Source organism: Balaenoptera musculus, chromosome 3 (genome assembly GCF_009873245.2).
Source record: "Balaenoptera musculus isolate JJ_BM4_2016_0621 chromosome 3, mBalMus1.pri.v3, whole genome shotgun sequence".
Lineage (NCBI taxonomy): Eukaryota > Metazoa > Chordata > Mammalia > Artiodactyla > Balaenopteridae > Balaenoptera > Balaenoptera musculus.
Window position 1 is genome coordinate 156071658 of NC_045787.1, and position 20801 is coordinate 156092458.

The following is a 20801-nucleotide window of genomic DNA, read 5'->3' on the forward strand; positions in this document are numbered from 1 at the left end:
TCGTGGCCTCTCTTGTTGCGGAGCACAGGCTCTGGACGCGCAGGCTCAGTAGTTGTGGCTCACGGGCCCAGTTGCTCCGCGGCATGTGGGATCTTCCCAGACCAAGGCTCGAACCCGCGTGCCCTGCATTGGCAAGCGGATTCCCAACCACTGCACCACCAGGGAAGCCCTATAAATATGTTTTTATAAGAGGTAATATTTTGACATTGACATTGTGGTTTCAGGCAAAGACACACTCACCAGTTGACTCAACACAACAGTTTCTCATCAGAGAACATATGGAACAAATTTAAATTCGCACCGTATTTGAATGAACTGTAAAATGATTTTCTTTGCATGGTGGAATCTTCTAGATTTCAGCCTGTTGTGTGCATTCACTCTTTACTCATTTAAAAAGCTTTCTTATATTCAGCCTTGATTTTGTCCTAAAGCAGGGTCAGCAAACATTTTCCGTAAAGGTTCATAGTAAATATTCTCAGCTTTGCGAACCATAAGGCCTCTGTTGTAACTACTTAACTCTGCCCTCAGCAGAGTAGCCGGATTCAACAGGCATTCATTTCTACTGGGCGGGTTCCAATGAAACTTTACAAAAAAGGACTGCGACTTGATTTGGCCCATAGGCCCAAATTCACCAACCCCCGTTCCAGGGGCTGGAGTAGGAGACGATGAAGCTGTGGCACGTTTAGAACATGGTTGGCAGCGATGGGGCAGGGCCAGCTTCCATGGACACTAAGCATTTAACTAGCAGCTGCCTGGATTTGTTGGAGAAACATCTCAACTACTTGCACGTACTGGTCCCGAGGGAGTTTCAAGAGACGTTCCCTTCCTAACCCAGATCTCCTGCTTCAGCAGCTCGTCCACGTTCTTAAGTCCTTTCACCATCCGTGCAGCAAGGGTGGGTGGAGCCTGAGGCGTGGAGGGGCTGAGGGCCTCTCTTAAGCTGCAGAGCTGTGTCAAGAGCCCGATTCTCCTGACCTCAACTCCAGGTCTTACCACCGAATGAGCCCCCCTTTACAGGCAGGGCCCTCCCCAGAAAAACAGGAAGTATTGTCACCTGCCCCAACATGAAAGGAACTGAAGTGTTTCTCAGGGTTGTCCAGGGCTGGCATCAGAATCACCCACTCCAACGGCATCTCTGGGGGTGGGACCCAGGTGACCTTGACGCACACCCCAGGAGAATAAGCAGTTCCTATTCCTCCAGCCCATCCAGCGGCCCGAGACAGGGCCAGGGTCCAGGGCTTTCTGCAGAGAAGCCCAGTCTTCATGATACTCACAGCAGGCTTGAAGGAATAGACTTTATTACTCTAGCTCTCAAACACTAGAGGCTAAAATTCAGCTGAACTCTAACAATCTATTTACAGAGTGCTGTCAGCAGACCAGGCAAGGCTGGGCCTGGGTCTTCCCCGAACACCCAACAAGCTCAGCCTCCCGACAGGCCCGAGCCGCTTTCCACCTGTAGCACACAGAGGACATTTATATACACTTGACCAAACCCTCAGCCACAGGATACCAGGCAGGATGGCACCAGACCAACAGAGACACAGACATACAGACACAGATGAAGGCTGAGACTGCTGAGCAGGCCCGAGGGCCTGGCTCAGTGCTTCTTCGGGCTGCAGGCCAGGCTGCCAGGGACCCTGCTGCCCTGCAGGGGCGGTGAGTTCCACACGGCAGAGCTGGTGCGCTTATGGCAGCGGGGCTTGCTCTTCTTGAAGATGTCCTCCAAGTCCAGTGGGAGAATGGTTCCGAAGAGCTCCAGAAGGATGGAGGGGGTGGTAGTACTGCTGGATGATGGCCTGGCTAAGCTGGGTGCCTCTGGCCCAGTTGGGGATGGGCTTCCGGGGATGGGCCTCGTCATCGGTGGAGTCATCGCTGTTCAGATCCATCCCGTAGATATCTGGGTTGATCTTGGGGCGGGGGGCCCTGTGGAGTCATTTGATGCGAGGTACAAGCTGGAGACTGCACGTCCACGGTCACGTTCAGGCTTTTGCTGGCCGCCGCGGCCTCCTTGGCTTTCTTCTCCGGCTCCTCCTGCAGTCGCTGCTCAGCCAGGCGCTGCTGTGCTTCCTTGTTCTTCTTCTCCTCCAGCTCCCTCTGCAGCCGCTCCTTCTGTAGCCGCAGGGCCTTCTCCCTCTGCTGCAGCTCCCTCTCGGCCTGGAGCCGCTCCCGTTCCCGCCGCCAGGCGCCGCTCCTGCGCGCTGCTCCGCCAGCCTCTTGGCTTCGGCCGCGCTCCGCAGCCGCTCCCGCTCCCGCCGCCGCTCTTGCGCGCTGCTCCGCCAGCTTCTTGGTCTCGGCTGCCTTCCGCAGCCGCTCCTGCTCCGCCGCCAGCCGCCTCTGCAGCAGCTCCTGGTGGCGCCTCTCCTCCTCCTCCTGCCTTTTGAGCGCCTCCACCTCCTCCATCTTCTCGGCCGCTGCCTTCTTCGTGGCCTTCTCCTCGGCCAGCCGCTCCTCCTTGGCCTTCTCCGTCTTCTCGTCGATTTGAGCAAACTTCTGCTCGATCTGCCTCTTCTTCTCCTGCTTCATCCGCTCCACCCGTTCCCGGGCCTGCAGCACCTTAGGGAGGCGCTCCTCGCGCTTCAGCTTCACCGCCTCCAGCCGCCGCCGCTTGTCCTCCTCCACCTTCTGCCCGCGGAGCTGCTCGGCCTCCTCCTAACGCCGCAGCTTCTCCAGGCGCTGCCGCTGCTCCCTGGGGTCCACGCACAGGGGAGCGTTGCGCTTAATGAAGGATTTCATGATGCTGCTGTTGGGGGTCGGGGTCGGGGTCATGAGCATCTCGTACCTCTGCACGGCGTGCAGGAAGGTCCGGGGGGCCGCACCACCTCGCTGGCGGGACAGGGCGGGGAAGGGGTCTTGCTGCTGGGGGGCTGCAGACCCCCATCCTCCAGCTGCTGTTCCTCGTCCAGCTCACCCACTGCCTGCTTGTAGCTGCGCTTCCTCCTGACACTCTGAGGCGGCTCCTTGGGGCCATCTGCTTGGTCGGTCTCGGCCTCCTGCCGCCGTTCAGAGAGCGTTCCCTGGTCACCGGCTGCAGGCTGCGAGCCGGGCATGCTAATGGCGCTCTTGGTGGCACTGCGGAGCCGCAAGGCACTGCCATTGTTCTTGGGGACCTCAGGCTCGGCCGCCTCCTCCACCTTGGGGCTCGCTTTCTGGGGCACCTCGACATTCAGGAGCCTCTCCAGGTAACTGTGGCAGATGATGCGGGCGCAGGCGGCCGGCTCTTTGGTGGCCTTCCTGGCAATCCTTCTGCTTGATCTTCGGACGGTGCTCTCCTCTTTGGAAACCAGGGAGTCATTCTGGGCCAGCGGGACCTGGGGACCCGGGGAGGACGGGGCGAACAGGCTGCGCCGCACCGACCCGCCGTCCACACGGGAGCCCGTGGGCGTGGAGAAGTTATCCCGCAGGATGGGAGCCAGCATTCTCCCGCCACGGGGACGCCGGAGAGCTGGGCGAGTCCTGCGGGGAGGTCGCGGCAATTCTGAGCTTGGAGGCGGCCCTTTCTGCCCCGCCCCCTCAGCCCTTGGGGTCCTGGGGTCCTGGGGTGTAGTTATCAGGGAGCTCACGGTGACAGACTCCAGTCTCCCGGCCTCTGGCTTCTGGGGGTGTTGAGTCCTCCTCCGAGGTCAAGGTGATCTGGGAGGCCGAAGCCGTGGCCGGAGCCGGGGTGGGGGACGGAGCCTGGGCAGACTGGAGCTGGCTGAGGTGCTGCTCAGCGCTCCGGCGCTCGCTGATGCCAGTCTCCACCACGGGTACCAGCTGGCACTGGGCCAGGCTCTCCTTGGGCTTCTTGGTCAGCACCGTGGGAGACACAGGGGTGGGCGAAGGAGCGGCTGCCGCGGAGGTCGCTGCAGCTGCGGCCGCAGCACGGGTCACCCGCCGCAGGACGGAGCCGTTCTCCCCGACCACTGTGGCCAGCTTGTCCTTGCTGCGGAGGTGCCGGGAGCTCTGACGGCTGCTCCGCGTCTTTCTGTGGGACAGCCTTCTCCGGATGGGGTCTCTGTTTTCATCCTGAACATAAGAAATCCGTCTCTTTTGCTGTCGGTTCTTCTGTGAAGGTGTTTTGGGCATCAGCTCGGGCTCTTTGCTGAATTCTCTGGTGAACGTGCGCTCGGCCTCCTCCTCGATCTCCTCCAGCCACGCTATGTCCTTATTGTCCACGTTGCAGACAAGCTCCATGAGCTTCTGGTCACAGAGCTCCAGCAAGTGAATGGGCCCTGGGGCTGTCGTCCCCATGATGGCTCTGTTCGACTGCACCGTGTCTCCTAAGTGCTGCTCCGATCCAAGTCCGGCGCCCTTCCCAGCGCAGATCTCAGCCCGCCCGAGCTCCACCGCTCCCGGCCTCCAAAGCTCGCGGCTGCAAGGAAGCAACCTACCACATCTTCTTTATCCATTCATCTGTCGATGGACATTTAGGTTGCTTCCTTGTCCTGGCTATTGTAAATAGTGCTACAATGAACGTTGGGGTGCATGTGTCTTTTTTTTTTTTTTTTTTTGCATGTGTCTTTTTGAATTATGGTTTCTCCATTCTCCAGATATATGCCCAGGAGTGAGATTGCTGCATCATATGGTAGCTCTATTTTTAGTTTTTTTAAGGAACCTCCATACCGTTCTCCATAGTGGCTGTACAAATTTACATTTCCACCAGCATTGTAGGAGGATTCCTTTTCCTCCACACCCTCTCCAGCATTTATTATTTGTAGACTTTTTCATGATGGCCATTCTGACTGGTATGAGGTGGTACCTCATTGTAGTTTTGATTAGCATTTCTCTAATAATTAGCAATGAGCATTTTTTCATGTGCCTGTTGGCCATCTGTATATCTTCTTTGGAGAAATGTCTATTTAGTTCTTCTGCCCATTTTTTGATTGGGTTGTTTGTTTCTTTGATACAGAGTTGTATGAGCTTTTTGTATATTTTGGATATTAACCCCTTATTGGACATATCATTTGCAAATATTATCTCCCATTCAGTAGGTTGTCTTTTTGTTTTGTCTATGGTTTCCTTCACTGTACAAAAGTTTTTAAGTTTAATTTGGTCCCATTTGTTTATTTTTGCTTTTGTTTCCCTTGCCTGAGAAGACAGATCCCCCAAAATATTGCTAAGACTTATGTCATAGAGTGTACTGCCTATGTTTTCTTCTAGGAGCTTGATGGTTTCTGGTCTTACATTTTCAGGTCTTTAATCCATTTTGAGTTTTTTTTTTAATACAGTTTGAAAAAATGTTCTAATTTTATTCTTTTACATGTAGCTGTCCAGTTTTCCCAACACCACATATTGAAGAGACTCTCTTTTCCCCATTGTATATTTTTGCCTCCTTTGTCGTAGATTAATTGACCATAGGTGCATGGGTTAATTTCTGAGCTCTCTATTCTGTTCCATTAATCTATGTGTCTCTTTTTGTGCCAGTACTCTTTTGACTACTATAGCTTTATGGTATAGTATAAAGTCAGGGAGCATGATACCGCTAACTTTGTTCATTTTTCTCAAGATTGCTTTGGCCATTTGGGGTCTTTTGTGATTCCATATGAATTTTAGGATTATTTGTTATAGTTCTGTGGAAAATGTTATGGGTATTTTGATAGGGATTGCACTAAATTCTTAGATTGCTTTGAGGAGTATGGACATTTTAACAATATTAATTCTTTCAATTCATGAACAAGGGATATCTTTCCATTTCTTTGTATTATCTCCAGTTTCCTTCATTAGCATTTTATAGTTTTCAGAGTATAGATTTTTCACCTCCTTGGTTAAGTTTATTCTTTGGTATTTCATTCTTTTTGTGAATGGGATTGTTTCCTTGCTTCCTTTTTCTGATAGTTCATTATTAGTGTATAGAAAAGCAATAGATTTATATATATTAATCTTGTCTCCTGCAACTGTGCTGAATTCATTTATTAGTTCTAATAATGTTTTGATGCAGACTTTAGGGTTTTCTATATAAAGTATCATGTAATCTATAAATAGTGACAGTTATACTTCTTTCCTTCCAATTTGTATGCCTTTTATTTCTTTTTTTTTTTTTTGGTCTGATTGCGACATTAAATAGAAATGGTGAGAATGGGCATCCTTGTCTTGTTCCTGATTTTAGAGGAAAACCTTTAGCTTTTCACCATTGAATATGATATTATCTATAGGTTTGTCATAAATGGCCTTTATTATGTTGAGATATGTTCCCTCTATAGCAACTTTGTTGAGAGTTTTTATCATGAATGGATGTTGAATTTTGTCAGATACTTTTCCTACATCTATTGAGATGATCATGTGATTCTTATCCTTTCTTTTGTTAATGTGGTGTACTGCATTGATTGATTCGGGAATATTGAATAAATCCCATTTGATCATAGTATATGATTGAATTTACTTTGCTAATGCTTTGTTGAGGAATTTTGCATCTATAAACATCAGATATATTGGCCTGTAATATTCCTTTTTTTCATGTCTTTGTCTGGTTTTGGTATCAGGGTAATGATGACCTCACAGAATGAAGTTGGTATTTTATGGAAATAGAAATGACAAGAAAGCAGGGTTAGCAATACTCATATAAGACAAAATAGACTTTAAAACAAAGTCTATAATAAAAGACAAAAAAGGGCATTATGTAATGATAATAGGATCAATACAAGAAGAGAATATTACACTTGTTAACATATACACACCCAATACAGGAGCACCTAAATATGTAAAGCAAATACTAAGAGACATAAAGGGAGAAATTGATGATAATATAATAATTGTAGGGGACTTTAACACCCCCACTGACATCAACAGACAGATCATCCAGACAGAAAATCAATAAGGCTACAGTGGTCTTAAATGACACAATAGATCAGTTGGACTTAATTAATAGCTACAGGACTTTACATCAAAAACCAGCAGAATACACATTCTCTTCAAGTGTACATGGAAGGTTCTTCAGGATAGATCACATGCTTAGTCACAAAACAAGCCTCAACAAATTTAAGAGGATAGAAATTATATCAAGCGTTTTTTGTGACCCAAATGGTATGAAACTAGAAATCAACTAGAGAAAGAACAAGCATGTAGAGACTAAACAACATGCTACTAAAAAAACCAATGGGTCAATGAAGAAATCAAAGAATAAATCAGAAAATACCTTGAGATGAATGAAAATGAAAACACAACTTTCCAAAATCTATGAGAGTTCTAAGAGGGATGTTCATAGTGATACAGGCCACCCTCAAGAAACAAGAAAAATCTAAAATAAAAAACCTAACCTACCACCTAAAATAATTAGAAAAAGAAGAACAAACAAAACCAAAATCAGCAGAAAGAAGGAAATTATAAAGATCAGAGCAGAAATAAATAAAATAGAGATAAAAAACGATAGAAAAGATATATGAAACCAAGAGTTGTTTTTTTTAAAGACAGACAAAAATTGATAAACCTTTAGCCAGGCTCACAAAGAGAAAAAGAGAGAGAACCCAAATAAAATAGAAATCATACAGGAGAAATAACAACTGATACCACAGAAATACAAAAAATCGTAAAAGAATACTATGAACAGTTATATGCCAAGAAATTGGACAACCTAGAAGAGGTGGACAAATTTCTAGAAACATAAAGTTCTGCCAAGAACAATTCAAGAAGAAACAGACAATTTGAACAGACTGATCACTAGAAGTGAAATTGAATTTGAAATTTAAAAACTCTTAGAAAACAAAAGTCCAGGATCAGACAGATCACAGGGGAATTCTACCAAACATATAAAGAAGAACTAATATCTATCCTTCTCAAACTTTTCAAAAAATCAAAGATGATGGAACACCCCCAAATTAATTTTATGAGGCCACCATTACACTGATACCAAAACCAGACAAAGACACTACAAAAAAAGGAAAATTACAGGCCAATATCTGATTAATATAGATGCAAAAACCCCCAACAAAGTATTAGCAAAACAAATACAACAATACATAAAAAGGATCATACAGCATGATCAAGTTGGATTTATTCCAGGGATACAAGTGTGGTTCAACATTCACAAATCAATCAATGTGATACACCATATTAACAAAAGCAAGGATAAAAATCACACAATCATCTCAATAGACACAGAAAAAGCATTTGACAAAATTCAACATCCATTCATGATAAAAGCTTTCATCAAAGTGGGTACAGAGAAACATATCTCAACATAATAAAGGCCATTTACAACAAACTCACAGCCAATTAATGCTTAATGATGAAAAGTTGAAAGTTTTCCCACTAAATTCAGGAACAAGGCAAGGATGCTCACTCTAACTACTTCTATTTAACATAGATTTGGAAGTTCTAGCCACAGCAATCAGACAAGAAAAAGAAATAAAAGGCATCCAAACTAGAAGGGAAGAGATTAAACTGCTGCTATTTGCAGATGCCATTATATTTTATATAGACAATCTTAAAGTCTCCACCCCAAAACTATTAGAAATAATAAATTAATTCAGCAAAGTTGCAAGATACAAGATCAATATACATAAATCTATTGCTTTTCTATACACTAATAATGAACTATCAGGAAAAGGAAGCACAAACAAATCCCATTTAAAGTCACATCAAAAAGAATAAAATACCTAGTAATAAACTTAACCAAGGAGGTGAAAGATCTGTATGATGAAAACTATAAAATGTTGACGAAGGAAAGTGAAGATGGTACAAAGAAATGGAAGCATATCCTGTGTTCATGAATTGGAGGAATTAATATTGTTAAAATGTCCATACTCCCCAAAGCAATCTAAGGATTAAGTGCAATCCCCATCAAAATACTCATGACTTTTTCACAGAACTATAACTAATAATCCTAAAATTCATATGGAACCAGAGAAGACCCCAAATAGCCAAAGCAATGTTGAGAAAAAAAGAACAAAGCTGGAGGTATAACAATCCTAGACTTCATACCATACTACAAAGCTACAGTAATAAAAATAACATGGTATCAACACAAAAACAGACACATAAATCAATGAAATAGAATAGAGAGCCCAGAAATAAACCCCTGCACCTATAGTCAATTATTCTATGACAAAGGAGGCAAGAATATATATAATGTGGAAAAAACAGCCTCTTCAACAAGTGGTACTGGGAAAACTGGACAGCCATATGTAAAACAATGAGATTAGAATCTTCCCTCACATCATATACAAAAACAAACTCACAATGCTTTAAAGACCTAAATGTAAGAACAGAACCATAAAAGCCCTAGAAGACTACATAGGCAGAAAACTTTTTGACATAAATCATAGCAATATTTTCTTGGATCTGTCTCCTAAGGCAAATGAAATAAAGACAAAAATAAACAAATGGGACCTAATTAAGCTTAAACATTTTTGCACAGCAAAGGAAATCATTGACAAAATGAAAAGACAACCTACTGAATGGGAGAATTTATTTGCAAATAATATGGCCAACAAGGGGTTAATATCCAAAATATACAAACAACTCATACAACTCAATATCAAAAAAACCCAAACAACCCAATGAAAAAATGGGCTGAAGATCTGAATAGCCATTTTTCTATAGAAGACGTACAGATAGCTAACAAGCACATGAAAAGACACTGAACGCTGCTAATTATTAGAGAAATGCAAATCAAAACAACAATGAAATATCACCTCAGAATTGCTATCATCAAATGTCTACAACAACAACAAATGTTGGATAGGATGTGGAGAAAAGGGAATCTTTGTACACTGTTGGTGGGAATGAAATTGTGCAAAAGTGTCAGGAAGCCAAAGAGTGCACTGTCCGATGTTTTATATTAGAGGAACAAAGTTGTCCCTTTCAAAAAGTGGGGAATAATAATTTTCTAAGGGTTTTATGGGCTGTGTAGCCATCACAAGTCAATGCTTTAATGATCCAAGGGACCTAGTTAAGACAGTTGCCTTAGTCTCATATGTTGGAGAAAACTTAATTCAGGGTTAGGATAAGGTTAGGATAAGGTGCTGGGAGTTTAGATCTCTGGAAAGCAAGAGAGTTAATGGAGAAGGATTAATAAACACTGAAATCTCCTGGCTTATAATTGGTATCCTGGGAACAGAGAATCAGAAGGAAAAGTCCTTTTTGTCCAGACCAGGGTCTTGTTTTGTAGTAACAAGAGTGGATGTACCTAATGAACAGACATAGAGAGCTGTAAACATCTCCTCTGCTGCAGTCCCTGAGCTTGTATAACCTTGGCATGGACAAGACCCAGTTGTTGCTTTTGGAGTCCTAAGTCTGACTAATGGACCAATGCTTGACCCCTTTCTGCTGTCATCTGGGGACAGAGCTTCAGTCTCCATTATCAACCATCCAGGAATGGATTCAGACTTCCACACGGAGACCTTCCTCTCAGAGTTCCCATGCAAGAGATTCCAAGAGCCCAAAAGACACTGCAGGAAAAGGTCAGAGAGAATATTTACCAGAGGTCACCGGAGAACCATTTCAGCCTAGCCCAGAGCCCAGAGACCACTATGGTTGTTCGCTTGCTTGATTAAATATCAATGTATTTTTATGATGCTAAAAAGAGAATTGAACACTGAAGTCAGTAAGGCAATGTTCAGTGATACCAGTTAAATGACAGGAATGGAAGCCCAATTAGAAGAGGGATGAAAGGCATAAACTGCTTCCAGTAAAAGTGAAACAGTGTCCTATATCTTATTAATTAACTGGAGTATAAAAATAGGGCATTAGCGATGGAGGCATATAAAACATAGTAAGGGCATTTCTTTTTAATTTTTATGACAGGGTATATTTGACCATGTTTCCATATTGATGAGAAAGATCCACACCAAGGAATTATTGCAAATGCATCCTTGAAACAGCAGTTGCAAAAGGCATACCCTTCACATTATCTTCTGTGAAAAAATTGAAAGAAAACCCTAAGATATGAAGAAGGGTGTACTAATGACCTTACTTTGCAATTGTTTCATTACCTCTGAGGCTGAATATGTATGTGGATTTCTTAGCCATTTACTTTCTCTATCTCCTAATATCTGTGTGAATCCTCCTTTGTATAGTAGGATCTGTGAACTTTTATTCCTCTTTCTAAGTGCAATCTCTCAAACAGAGAATTCGAGTTTCTTAAAAATTGGCTGTTTGATTTTAGTTTTTTTTAATGTAAGTATAGACGTATTTAGAGGAATTGTGAGTGTATGTAAATTTTGTATAGTCACATCTACCAATGTCATACTGTGTTCTCTTCATTTCTTTTTTTTTTTTTACCATCTTTATTGGAGTATAATTGCTTTACAATGGTGTGTTAGTTTCTGCTTTATAACAAAGTGAATCAGTTATACGTATACATATATCCCCATACCTCTTCCCTCCTGCATCTCCCTGCCTCCCACCCTCCCTATCCCACCCCTCTAGGTGGTCACAAAGCACCGAGCTGATCTCCCTGTGCTATGTGGCTTCTTCCCACTAGCTATCTATTTTACATTTGGTAGTGTATATATGTCCATGCCACACTCTCACTTTGTCCCAGTTTACCCTTCCCCCTCCCCATATCCTCAAGTCCATTCTCTAGTAGGTCTTTATTCCCATCTTGCCCCTAGGTTCTTCATGACCAATTTTTTTTTGTTTTTTAGATTCCCTATATATGTGTTAACATACGGTATTTGTTTTTCTCTTTCTGACTTACTTCACTCTGTACGACAGACTCTAGGTCCATCCACCTCACTACAAATAACTCAATTTCGTTTCTTCTTATGGCTGAGTAATATTCCATTGTATATATGTGCCACATCTTCTTTATCCATTCACCTGTTGATGGACACTTAGGTTGCTTCCATGTCCTGCCTATTGTAAATAGTGCTGCAATGGACATTGTGGTACATGACTCTTTTTGAATTATGGTTTTCTCAGGGTATATGTCCAGTAGTGGGATTGCTGGGTCATACGGTAGTTCTATTTTTAGTTTTTTAAGGAACCTCCATACTGTTCTGCATAGTGGCAGTATCAATTTACATTCCCACCAACAGTGCAAGAGGGTTCCCTTGTCTCCACACCCTCTCCAGCATTCATTGTTTGTAGATTTTTTGATGATGGCCATTCTGACAGGTGTGAGGTGATACCTCATTGTAGTTTTGATTTGCCCTTCTCTAATGATTAGTGATGTTGCTAGAGTCTGTCATACAGAGTGAAGTAAGTCAGAAAGAGAAAAACAAATACCATATGCTAACACATATATATGGAATCTAAAAAAAAAAAACGAAACGGTTCTGAAGAGCCTAGGGGAAGGACAGGAATAAAGACGCAGATGTAGAGAATGGACTTGAGGACATGGGGAGTGGGAAGGGTAAGCTGGGACGAAGTGAGAGAGTGGCATGCACATATGTACACTACCAAATGTAAAATAGATAGCTAGTGGGAAGCAGCTGCATAGCACAGGGAGATCAGCTCGGTGCTTTGTGACCTCCTAGAGGGATGGGATAGGGAGGGTGGGAGGGAGACGCAAGAGGGAGGCGATATGGGGATATATGTATATGTATAGCTGATTCACTTTGTTATAAAGCAGATACTAACACACCATTGTAAAACAATTATATTCCAATAAAGACGTTAATAAATAAATAAATAAATAAAATAAAAATAGCAGTCATCTCTCAGGATGTAGAACACATTCTTTCATATTCAACTAAAGATACCATATCTTTTTAATGAGCATGATTGAGTCCTTTATATATAGGATAAAATTGTAACCTCAATACTGCTTCCTCCACTATGTATTAAAAGGTATATTTTCCTATTCTTTATTTCCAAGATTTTGCCCATTTCATCTTAAATTACAGACCCATTTTGGTGTGATTAATTTATTGTTATTATATACATTTTCTTTGGGATAGTGTTAGATATTTATTCAATCCATTTAATACAGTTATTTGAATGTAAAAAAAAAATATGTTAGGGGACAGATTTTAAGGCTCTTACCACACACAAAAAACAAACACACAAAAGAATACAAGGAAATTTTTGGAGGTGATAGATATGTTTATTAACTTGATTGTGGTGATGGTATCGGGGTGAATGCTTATGTCCAAACTTACAGAGATATATATACATCACATATGTGCAAGTTTTTGTAAATCGTTTTATACTTCAATAAAGCTAAAAATAAAAGATGAAATTAGATGAAGACAAACTCGACATTTAGAAACTCTAGGACACTATATTTAGAAATTCAATTTTGGTCAAATTTATATAGGGACAATGATAATACAAATGAAATGTAACAGATGATTAATGATAATGTGGGTTATCATTTTTTAACAGAAGGAGCACCCAAGGTCCAGAGGATCTAAGACATAGAAATGACAGAAAGGCAGCACAATGAAAGAACCTCTCAATGATTGGAAGATCTGCCTAGAGTTAAGGAATTTCCCATTCTCATAAACACTAAGCAGAAAATACAAGAGCAGTCCCCGGGGAGCTGGGAAAGGATGATTGCTTAGGGATGCAGGCAAGCAGTGCTCCTCAAACTTGTGTGTGTGAGAATTCTCAGAAGGGCTTCTTAAAGCACAGCGTGCTGGCTTCACACCCAGAGTATTAGATTCAGTAGGTCAGATGAGCCTAAAAATGTGCGTTTCTAACATTTCCAGGGGTTGCTGATGGTGCTGGCCAGGAACCGCAATTTGAGAACTGCTGGACTTAGAGACAATTTTTCTAGGTAGCAACAGTAACCACAATCTGTCATCCAAGAAAGCCAATCAGCCAAAAATGAATGACTTCATGAATTCCCTGCGTTTGGATTAAGGATATTTTTTTTTGTCACTCTGGGGAATATTTATTTAGAGTAAATTTTGTATTGCTTTTTTTCCTCCTTGTTGGCAAGCCCAACAGACTCATGGAAAGTGGAAACCAAACAGGAGTCAGAAACTTTCTCCTCCTGGGATTCACAGAGGACCCAGACCTGCAACCTCTCCTCTTTGGGCTGTTTCTATCCATGTACTTGATCACATTCACTGGGAACCTGCCCATCATCCTGGCCATTGTCTCAGACTCCCACCTCCACACCCCCATGTACTTCTTCCTCTCCAAGCTGTCCTTGGCTGACATCTGTTTCACCTCCACCACAATCCAAAGATGTTGCTAAACCTCCAGACACAGAGCAAAGTTATCCCCTATGCAGGCTGTCTCAGCCAGGTATTTTTTTTCATTGTGTTTGGATGCCTAGACAATGTACTCCTGACTTGATGCCCTATGACCGCTTCGTGGTCATCTGTCATCCCCTGCACTACACGGTCATCGTGAACCCCCAGCTCTGTGGGCTGCTGGCTCTGGGGTCCTGGTGCATCAATGTCATGGGATCCCTGCTCAAGACCTTGACCTTTTTTTTTTTTTTTTTTTTTTTTTTTTTTAAATTTTTTATTTACTTATTTATTTAGTTATGGCTGTGTTGGGTCTTCGTTTCTGTGCGAGGGCTTTCTCCAGTTGCGGCAAGCGGGGGCCACTCTTCATCGCGGTGCGCAGGCCTCCCACCATCGCAGGCTCTGTTGTTGCGGAGCACAGGCTCCAGACGCGCAGGCTCAGCAATTGTGGCTCACGGGCCCAGTCGCTCCGCGGCATGTGGGACCCTCCCAGACCGGGGCTCGAGCCCGTGTCCCTCGCATTGGCAGGCAGACTCTCAACCACTACGCCACCAGGGAAGCCCGACCTTGACCTTTTTGAGGCTTTCTGCAGAAGCATGAATATCGCACACTTTTTCTGTGATTTTCCTGAAGTCCTGAAGTTCGCCTATATGAACACGCCCACCAATAACATAACGGTGTATTTTGTGACTATTGTCCTAGGTGTTTTTCCTCTCTCTGGGATCCTCTTTTCTTATTCGCAGATTTTCTCTTCCATCCTGAGAATTTCGTCAGCCGGGGGAAAGTACAAAGCCTTTTCCACCTGTGGGTCTCACCTCTCGGTGGTTTCCTTGTTCTACGGCACAGGCCTTGGGGTCTACCTTAGTTCTACAGTCACTTCACGCTCTAGGATAAGTCTGGTGGCTTCGGTGATGTACACCATGGTCACCCCCATGCTGAACCCCTTCATCTACAGTCTGAGGAACAGGGACATGAAGGGAGCTCTGGTGACACCCCTCAGCAGGGCACCATCTCTCAGTGATGGGGCCTTTACAGGACCCTCATAAGTATCTAGGCACATAATATTGAGGACCAGAAATCCTGGCTTCCTGCATTTAATATTTTTATCTTTCCTAATATTCATGTTTTAAAGCAAAACTTTCCTTGGGTCTTCACTGCCCTCTCTACTTTCCTTCAGGTTATATCTTAGGTTCCCTTTTTCACTTTGTAATCATTTTAATTTCATATGAATAAAACCTGGTTATTTTCTCAGTTATATCCATGACGACTTAAATTTCTTAAAAAAAATAGATTCTCATGTATTTAATATATATCCTCGAAGTGACGGGATGTTTACCTATTATGGAAATGTTGCCCAGCAAACTCATTTACAGAGACGTTTTCTGAAGTTATGTGAATGAAATCAACTCAAAATGCCTTTTTTTTCTGATTCACTTTCCTTTCAGTCACATCAAACTTAGTGAATTTCTCTACTCATCCAAAATATGGATATCTTGAATTTCTGAACTATATCTTATCCATCTTTGAAACTGCAGTGCCTAGTACATTTCTTAGGAAGAATTTTATGCCCAGTGAATATTGTTGAATGGCATGAAAAATGGATGAGTGCATGATTAAACACAGAGTCGGGACCAAAAAATGCAATGTGTTGATTTAATAAAAGCTTATGAGCTAGAAAATAGATTCTGTTTTTTATATTGATATAGATTACAAAAATAGCAGCACTAGGTATATGCTAACACTGTTTAAGCACTTTAAACACATTATCTCATTGAGGTTTTCTAATAACACTTTTATGTGATGACTATCATTTCCCTAGTTACAGATGAGGAAGTAAGAGATTACGGTAATCTGATAACTAGCTCAAGGTCATACATGTGAGGAAAGGAGGCTCAAACCCAGGGCTGTCTAAATCAGACCACTCTCGGGGAACTCTACTCAATACTCTGTAATGACCTATATGGGAAAAGAACTTAAAAAGAGTGGATATATGTATATGTATAACAGATTGCTGTACGGCAGAAACTAACACAACATTGTAAATCAACTGTACTCCAATAAAAATTAATTTTAAAAAAAGAGAAAAAAATCAGACCACTCTCTTAAGCACAGTATTATGTTGTCTCTAGTCAAATCTTACTTTAATAATAGCTCAGTTTCCAAGGAAACAGGAACCCTCTAATATAAAAACTCTTATTTCTGGAAGTCAGCTCCCCCACCAAGAAATATTCTGTCTCTGAGTCTGTAGGCTCAGAAATAAATCAAACCCTAGAGTCAGATTTATTAAGATTCCCCTAATATTTTAATCTGACATCCTTTCATTGTGATCAGGGTGAGCACAGTATCATATATATATATTTACTTGTATCTATTCCTTCTAAATTTTTATTTACATACTTTGATCTTTTATCATCTTAAGGTTTTCTATTCTTATTGGTTTTCTCTGGGGTTTTTTTAAATTGAAGTATAGTTGACTTACAATATTATATTAGTTTCAGGTGTACAGCATAGTGATTCAGTATTTTTGCAGATTATACTCCATTATAGATTATTATAAGATAATGGCTATAATTCCCTGTGCTATACAGTATATCTTCGTTGCTTATCTATTTTATACATAGTACTTTGTATCTGTTAATCCCATACCCCTAATTTGTCCCTCCCCCTCTTCCATCTCCCCCTTGGTAACCACAGTTTCTTTTCTATATCTGTGAGTCTTTTTCTATTTTGTGTACACATTCTTTTTTTTTCAGATTCCACATATAAGTGATATCATACAGAATATGTCTTTCTCTGACTTATTTCACTAAGCATAATACTCTGTAGGTCCATCCATCTTGCTGTAAATAGCAGAATTGCATTCTTTTTATGGCTGAGTAATATTCCATTGTGTGTGTGTATACACACACACCAGTTTATATATATAAACTCCAGCGGCACCAGTTTACATTCCCGCCAAGAGTGTACTAGAGTTCCCTTTTCTCTACATCCTTGCCAACATTTGTTATTTGTGGTCTTTCCATGATAGCCATTCTGACAGGTGTGAGGTGATATCTCATTGTGGTTCTGATTTCCCTTATCTCCAAGACAAGAAGCTCCTTTCCTCAGTCATTTATAAATCTGGGCTTGAGCTTTGTCACTTCAAGGTCTCAGCTGCTCTAAGAGGAATGTGACTCCTCGAGGGGTCATAGAGGGACAGCAGCTTTGGAGTCTCAGCCAGAAATACTCATCCTTAGAAGGAACCCTCAGTTTCACTTTAGTCATAGATATGAGGTCAAATAAAGAAACTTGAACCCTACACTCTAGGACAGGGATCAGAGCTCCCACTCCTAACGTTACTAAAATAGCTCCATTACCCCAAAGACAATATTCCTTAAAACTGTGCTATCCAATACAATATGGTAGCTATTGGCCACATATGGCTGTCTAAGTCTAAAATAATGAAAAATAAATAAAAACTTTAAAAATTCAGTGCTTCAGTCATACTAGCTACATATCAAGTGCTCAATAAGCTATGCATGGCTAGTCCACCATAGTGGACAATATAGATAGAGAACATTTCACAAAGTTCTGTCAGAGAGTATGACTGTAGAAGGATGCTGCCTTTTCTTTATAACACTCTACAGGGATGCCCCGTCAAGGTGATCAGGTATGTTGCTAGCAAATTTCTCCTATTCCTGTTAAAAAATGCAATTGGCTACATATGGTAGAAACCAGACTACATGGCCTAACCAAAAAAGCTTTTTTCCTCCTGAAACATGAATTCTAGAGCTAAGCAGTTCTAGGCTGGCCCTCAAGTACTCAGGATCCTTCTACTTTTCTGCTCTACCACCTTTAGCATGGGGTTTTCACCCTCATGATCACAAAATAGCTTCTGCCCTTCCAGCCATTGCAACTGCATTCCAGGAAGGTAGGATGGAGAAGCATAATATACAAGATATCCCATCATCATTTTCCATTTTAGTGCATTCTGTCTGGCTTCAAATGTTCACATCTGCATCTTTTGCCTGAAGAATTTCTCTAGTCTTCCCTGTCCACGTACACAGAGAATTAATGCCCCAAGAATCACTCCTTAACCAAAGACTGACAGGAGCTGGTGTATAACTCACTTGCTTATTGGGTGAGATAAGTCTGAAGCACATATATTACACTGGCTCCAGTCGTTCCCCAGCAGGAATCCCAGTTGACCATGTTGGTAACTGGTTTGATAAACATACCCTTTACGGCTGTTTTCCCTTGCCTGACTCACAACTCCACTGCCTGGGACCACTAAAATCTTTGTCTTAAATAGACTGAGCTACATTTCCTGAGCCATACAGTGGCTTGATTGGCAGCCCCGCAAAAGATATGCCTACCCAGAACCTGTGAATGTGACCTTATTTAGAAAAAATGTCTTCGCCAATTTCATTTAGTTAAGGATCTTGAGATGACATAATTATGGATTACTTAGGTGTGCCCTAAATCCAATGACAATTGTCCTTATAAGATACAGAAGAGGAGAGACACAAAGACGAGAAAGCCCTATGATGTAAAGGCAGAAATTGGAGTGATGTGGCCACAAGCCAAGGAACTCCTGGAGCCACCAGAAGCTGGAAGAGGCAAAGAAGGATCCTCCCCTAAAGCCTTTACAGGGCGTGCACCCCTACTGATACCTTGACTTTGGATTTTTGGCCTCCTGAACTGTAAGAAAATTAATTTCTGTTCTTATAAGCCACCCACATTGTGGTAATGTGTAACAGCAGCCACAGGAAACTAATACAGATGATAAGGAAGATTCTTGGCATATTTGGAGGGTTACAGGAAGCAGCTGCTATTTGTGGAAATACACACACACACACACACACACACACACACAAACACGCATACATTCATACTGCTGAAGATCTATTGATTTGCCTCACTGACATGAAGCAACAGATGGAGCTGCAACTGTTCTACATTCTGCTAGATCCTCTTTGAATCTCTCTGCCTCTTGGGCCAAGTGTGTGTATTTATCTCCAGGACAAAGGGCTCTGGGTTCTGCAGAATACCCTCATCACTGAGGTCAGAAGCAACACAGTTGGTCACAGGCTTTATTCCATCCTCGTGAGTTTCCATCTCTTGCTTGTAGCTTCCAGCCTGCCTTTGATCACACCCCACGTTACATCCATCTTCTCTTTTCAGGATAAACCCAGAAAGCAGGTCACATATTTTATAACAGATAACTTCTGTGGTCAGAGATAAATTTATGTTGTTCTGGCTGGCATGAAGGAGTGAAAGAATGAAAAGATTATCTAATCCAATCCACAATTCCCCTCAAAAAATGATCTATATTTCTCTTGCTCCAGGGGATAAAATCAAATCCAAGCCACAATCCCCCCCAACAAAAAAGTGATCTATGTTTCCCTTGCTCCTTTATTCTTTAAAACCCAGACGTATAAAGAAAATAGAGCTGGAGGAGTTTCCAAGGATTGGAGGAGATAAGTCATGCATCCCTTGATGGTATGTCACACCTTGTGTGATGGCCTGAGTTGTGTCCCCCCAAAATTCATATGTTGAAGTCCTAACTCCCCATACCTCAGAATGTGACTGTATTTGGAGAGAGGGTCTTTAAAGAGGTAGTTAATTTAAAATGAGTTCATTCAGGTGGGCCCTACTCCAATTTGACTGGTGTCCTGATAAGAAGAGGAGATTAAGACACAGACACACACACAGAGAAGACCACGTGAAGACACAGTGAGAAGACGGCCATCTATAAGCCAAGGAGAGGGGCCTCAGAAGAAACTAACCCTCCTGGCACTTTGATCTCAGACTTCCAACCTCCAAAACAAAAATAAATTTCTGTTGTTTAAGCCACCCAGTCTGTGGTACTTTGTCATGTTAGCCCTAGAAAACTAATATACCCTGCTTCCGGAGGAGCCCTCTGGGGACACAGAACACTGACCATGGGGTGGGTGGGGCTAGAAGCTGAAATTCTGGTTTGAGACTGGGATCTCAAAAAAAGTTACCCATGGTCAAATGTAGAGTAGGATGTTTTATAAGTGGAGGAGCCTTTTGCCTTTGCATGGACTATTTCCAAACTTTGACCATAATTGTCTCCATGGTGACTGAAAATACCTTAAAGATTTCTGGAGCTCTTCTCCCAAGTTCTCTCAATTGCTTATGTTCAAGGGTTCTCTTAGGATCCTAAGGAATGGAGGATGGAGCATCTCAAAACACACCCATGCTTTAATTTCCCTCCCCTCTTTGGGAGAGGTAGGTGCTCAAATGAAGGTTAATTTGATTTAGAAAAAATTAATGTCATGTTTCTTGGACAAAAGGATCATGGAGTTGAGTTATATCTAGAGCAGCTAGAATCATGTTACCTTCTGTTTACTTGTGTTTTCCCCACACCTTTAGTAAGGTCTCATGTAATGTCCCACTTGGTTCATTAGGCTGTAAGAAAATAACGCTAAAAGTCCAACGTCCACCCTTGTGTAGTAAGGAGACACAGAGCCCCCTGACACCAGCATGGGGATGTCCAGGCCAATTAGCCCCAAAAGTCAAGAGTCAGGGCTACAAGTCCCAATTACTCATCCCCATGGGAGTTGCTTCCCCTATTCCCAACCATGGGGTGTATGAAGTAAAGGGTTAACTCAGAGGATAAAGGGTGCTCAAAGCCTGCACATCCCAAATAAAGGACTCGCCCTAGACTGCCTCCTGAAAGATGACCTCTAAGCCCCTGGAATATCCTGCCTGATAAAAGTGTCTTTGTTTACCTGG

At 42.5% G+C, this 20801-nt stretch overlaps 1 protein-coding gene and 1 pseudogene across 1 annotated transcript; one reads left to right on the forward strand and one right to left on the reverse strand.

Moving 5' to 3' along the window:
• Positions 1-1597: 1597 nt before the first annotated feature.
• Positions 1598-4436, reverse strand: LOC118893199 (annotated as a pseudogene).
• Positions 4437-13816: 9380 nt separating this feature from the next.
• Positions 13817-15106, forward strand: LOC118892594 (olfactory receptor 7C2). The gene is given in 4 exon segments (XM_036847338.1): positions 13817-14045; positions 14048-14158; positions 14161-14292; positions 14625-15106. Coding segments are annotated over 4 exon segments (954 nt in total).
• Positions 15107-20801: the final 5695 nt, after the last annotated feature.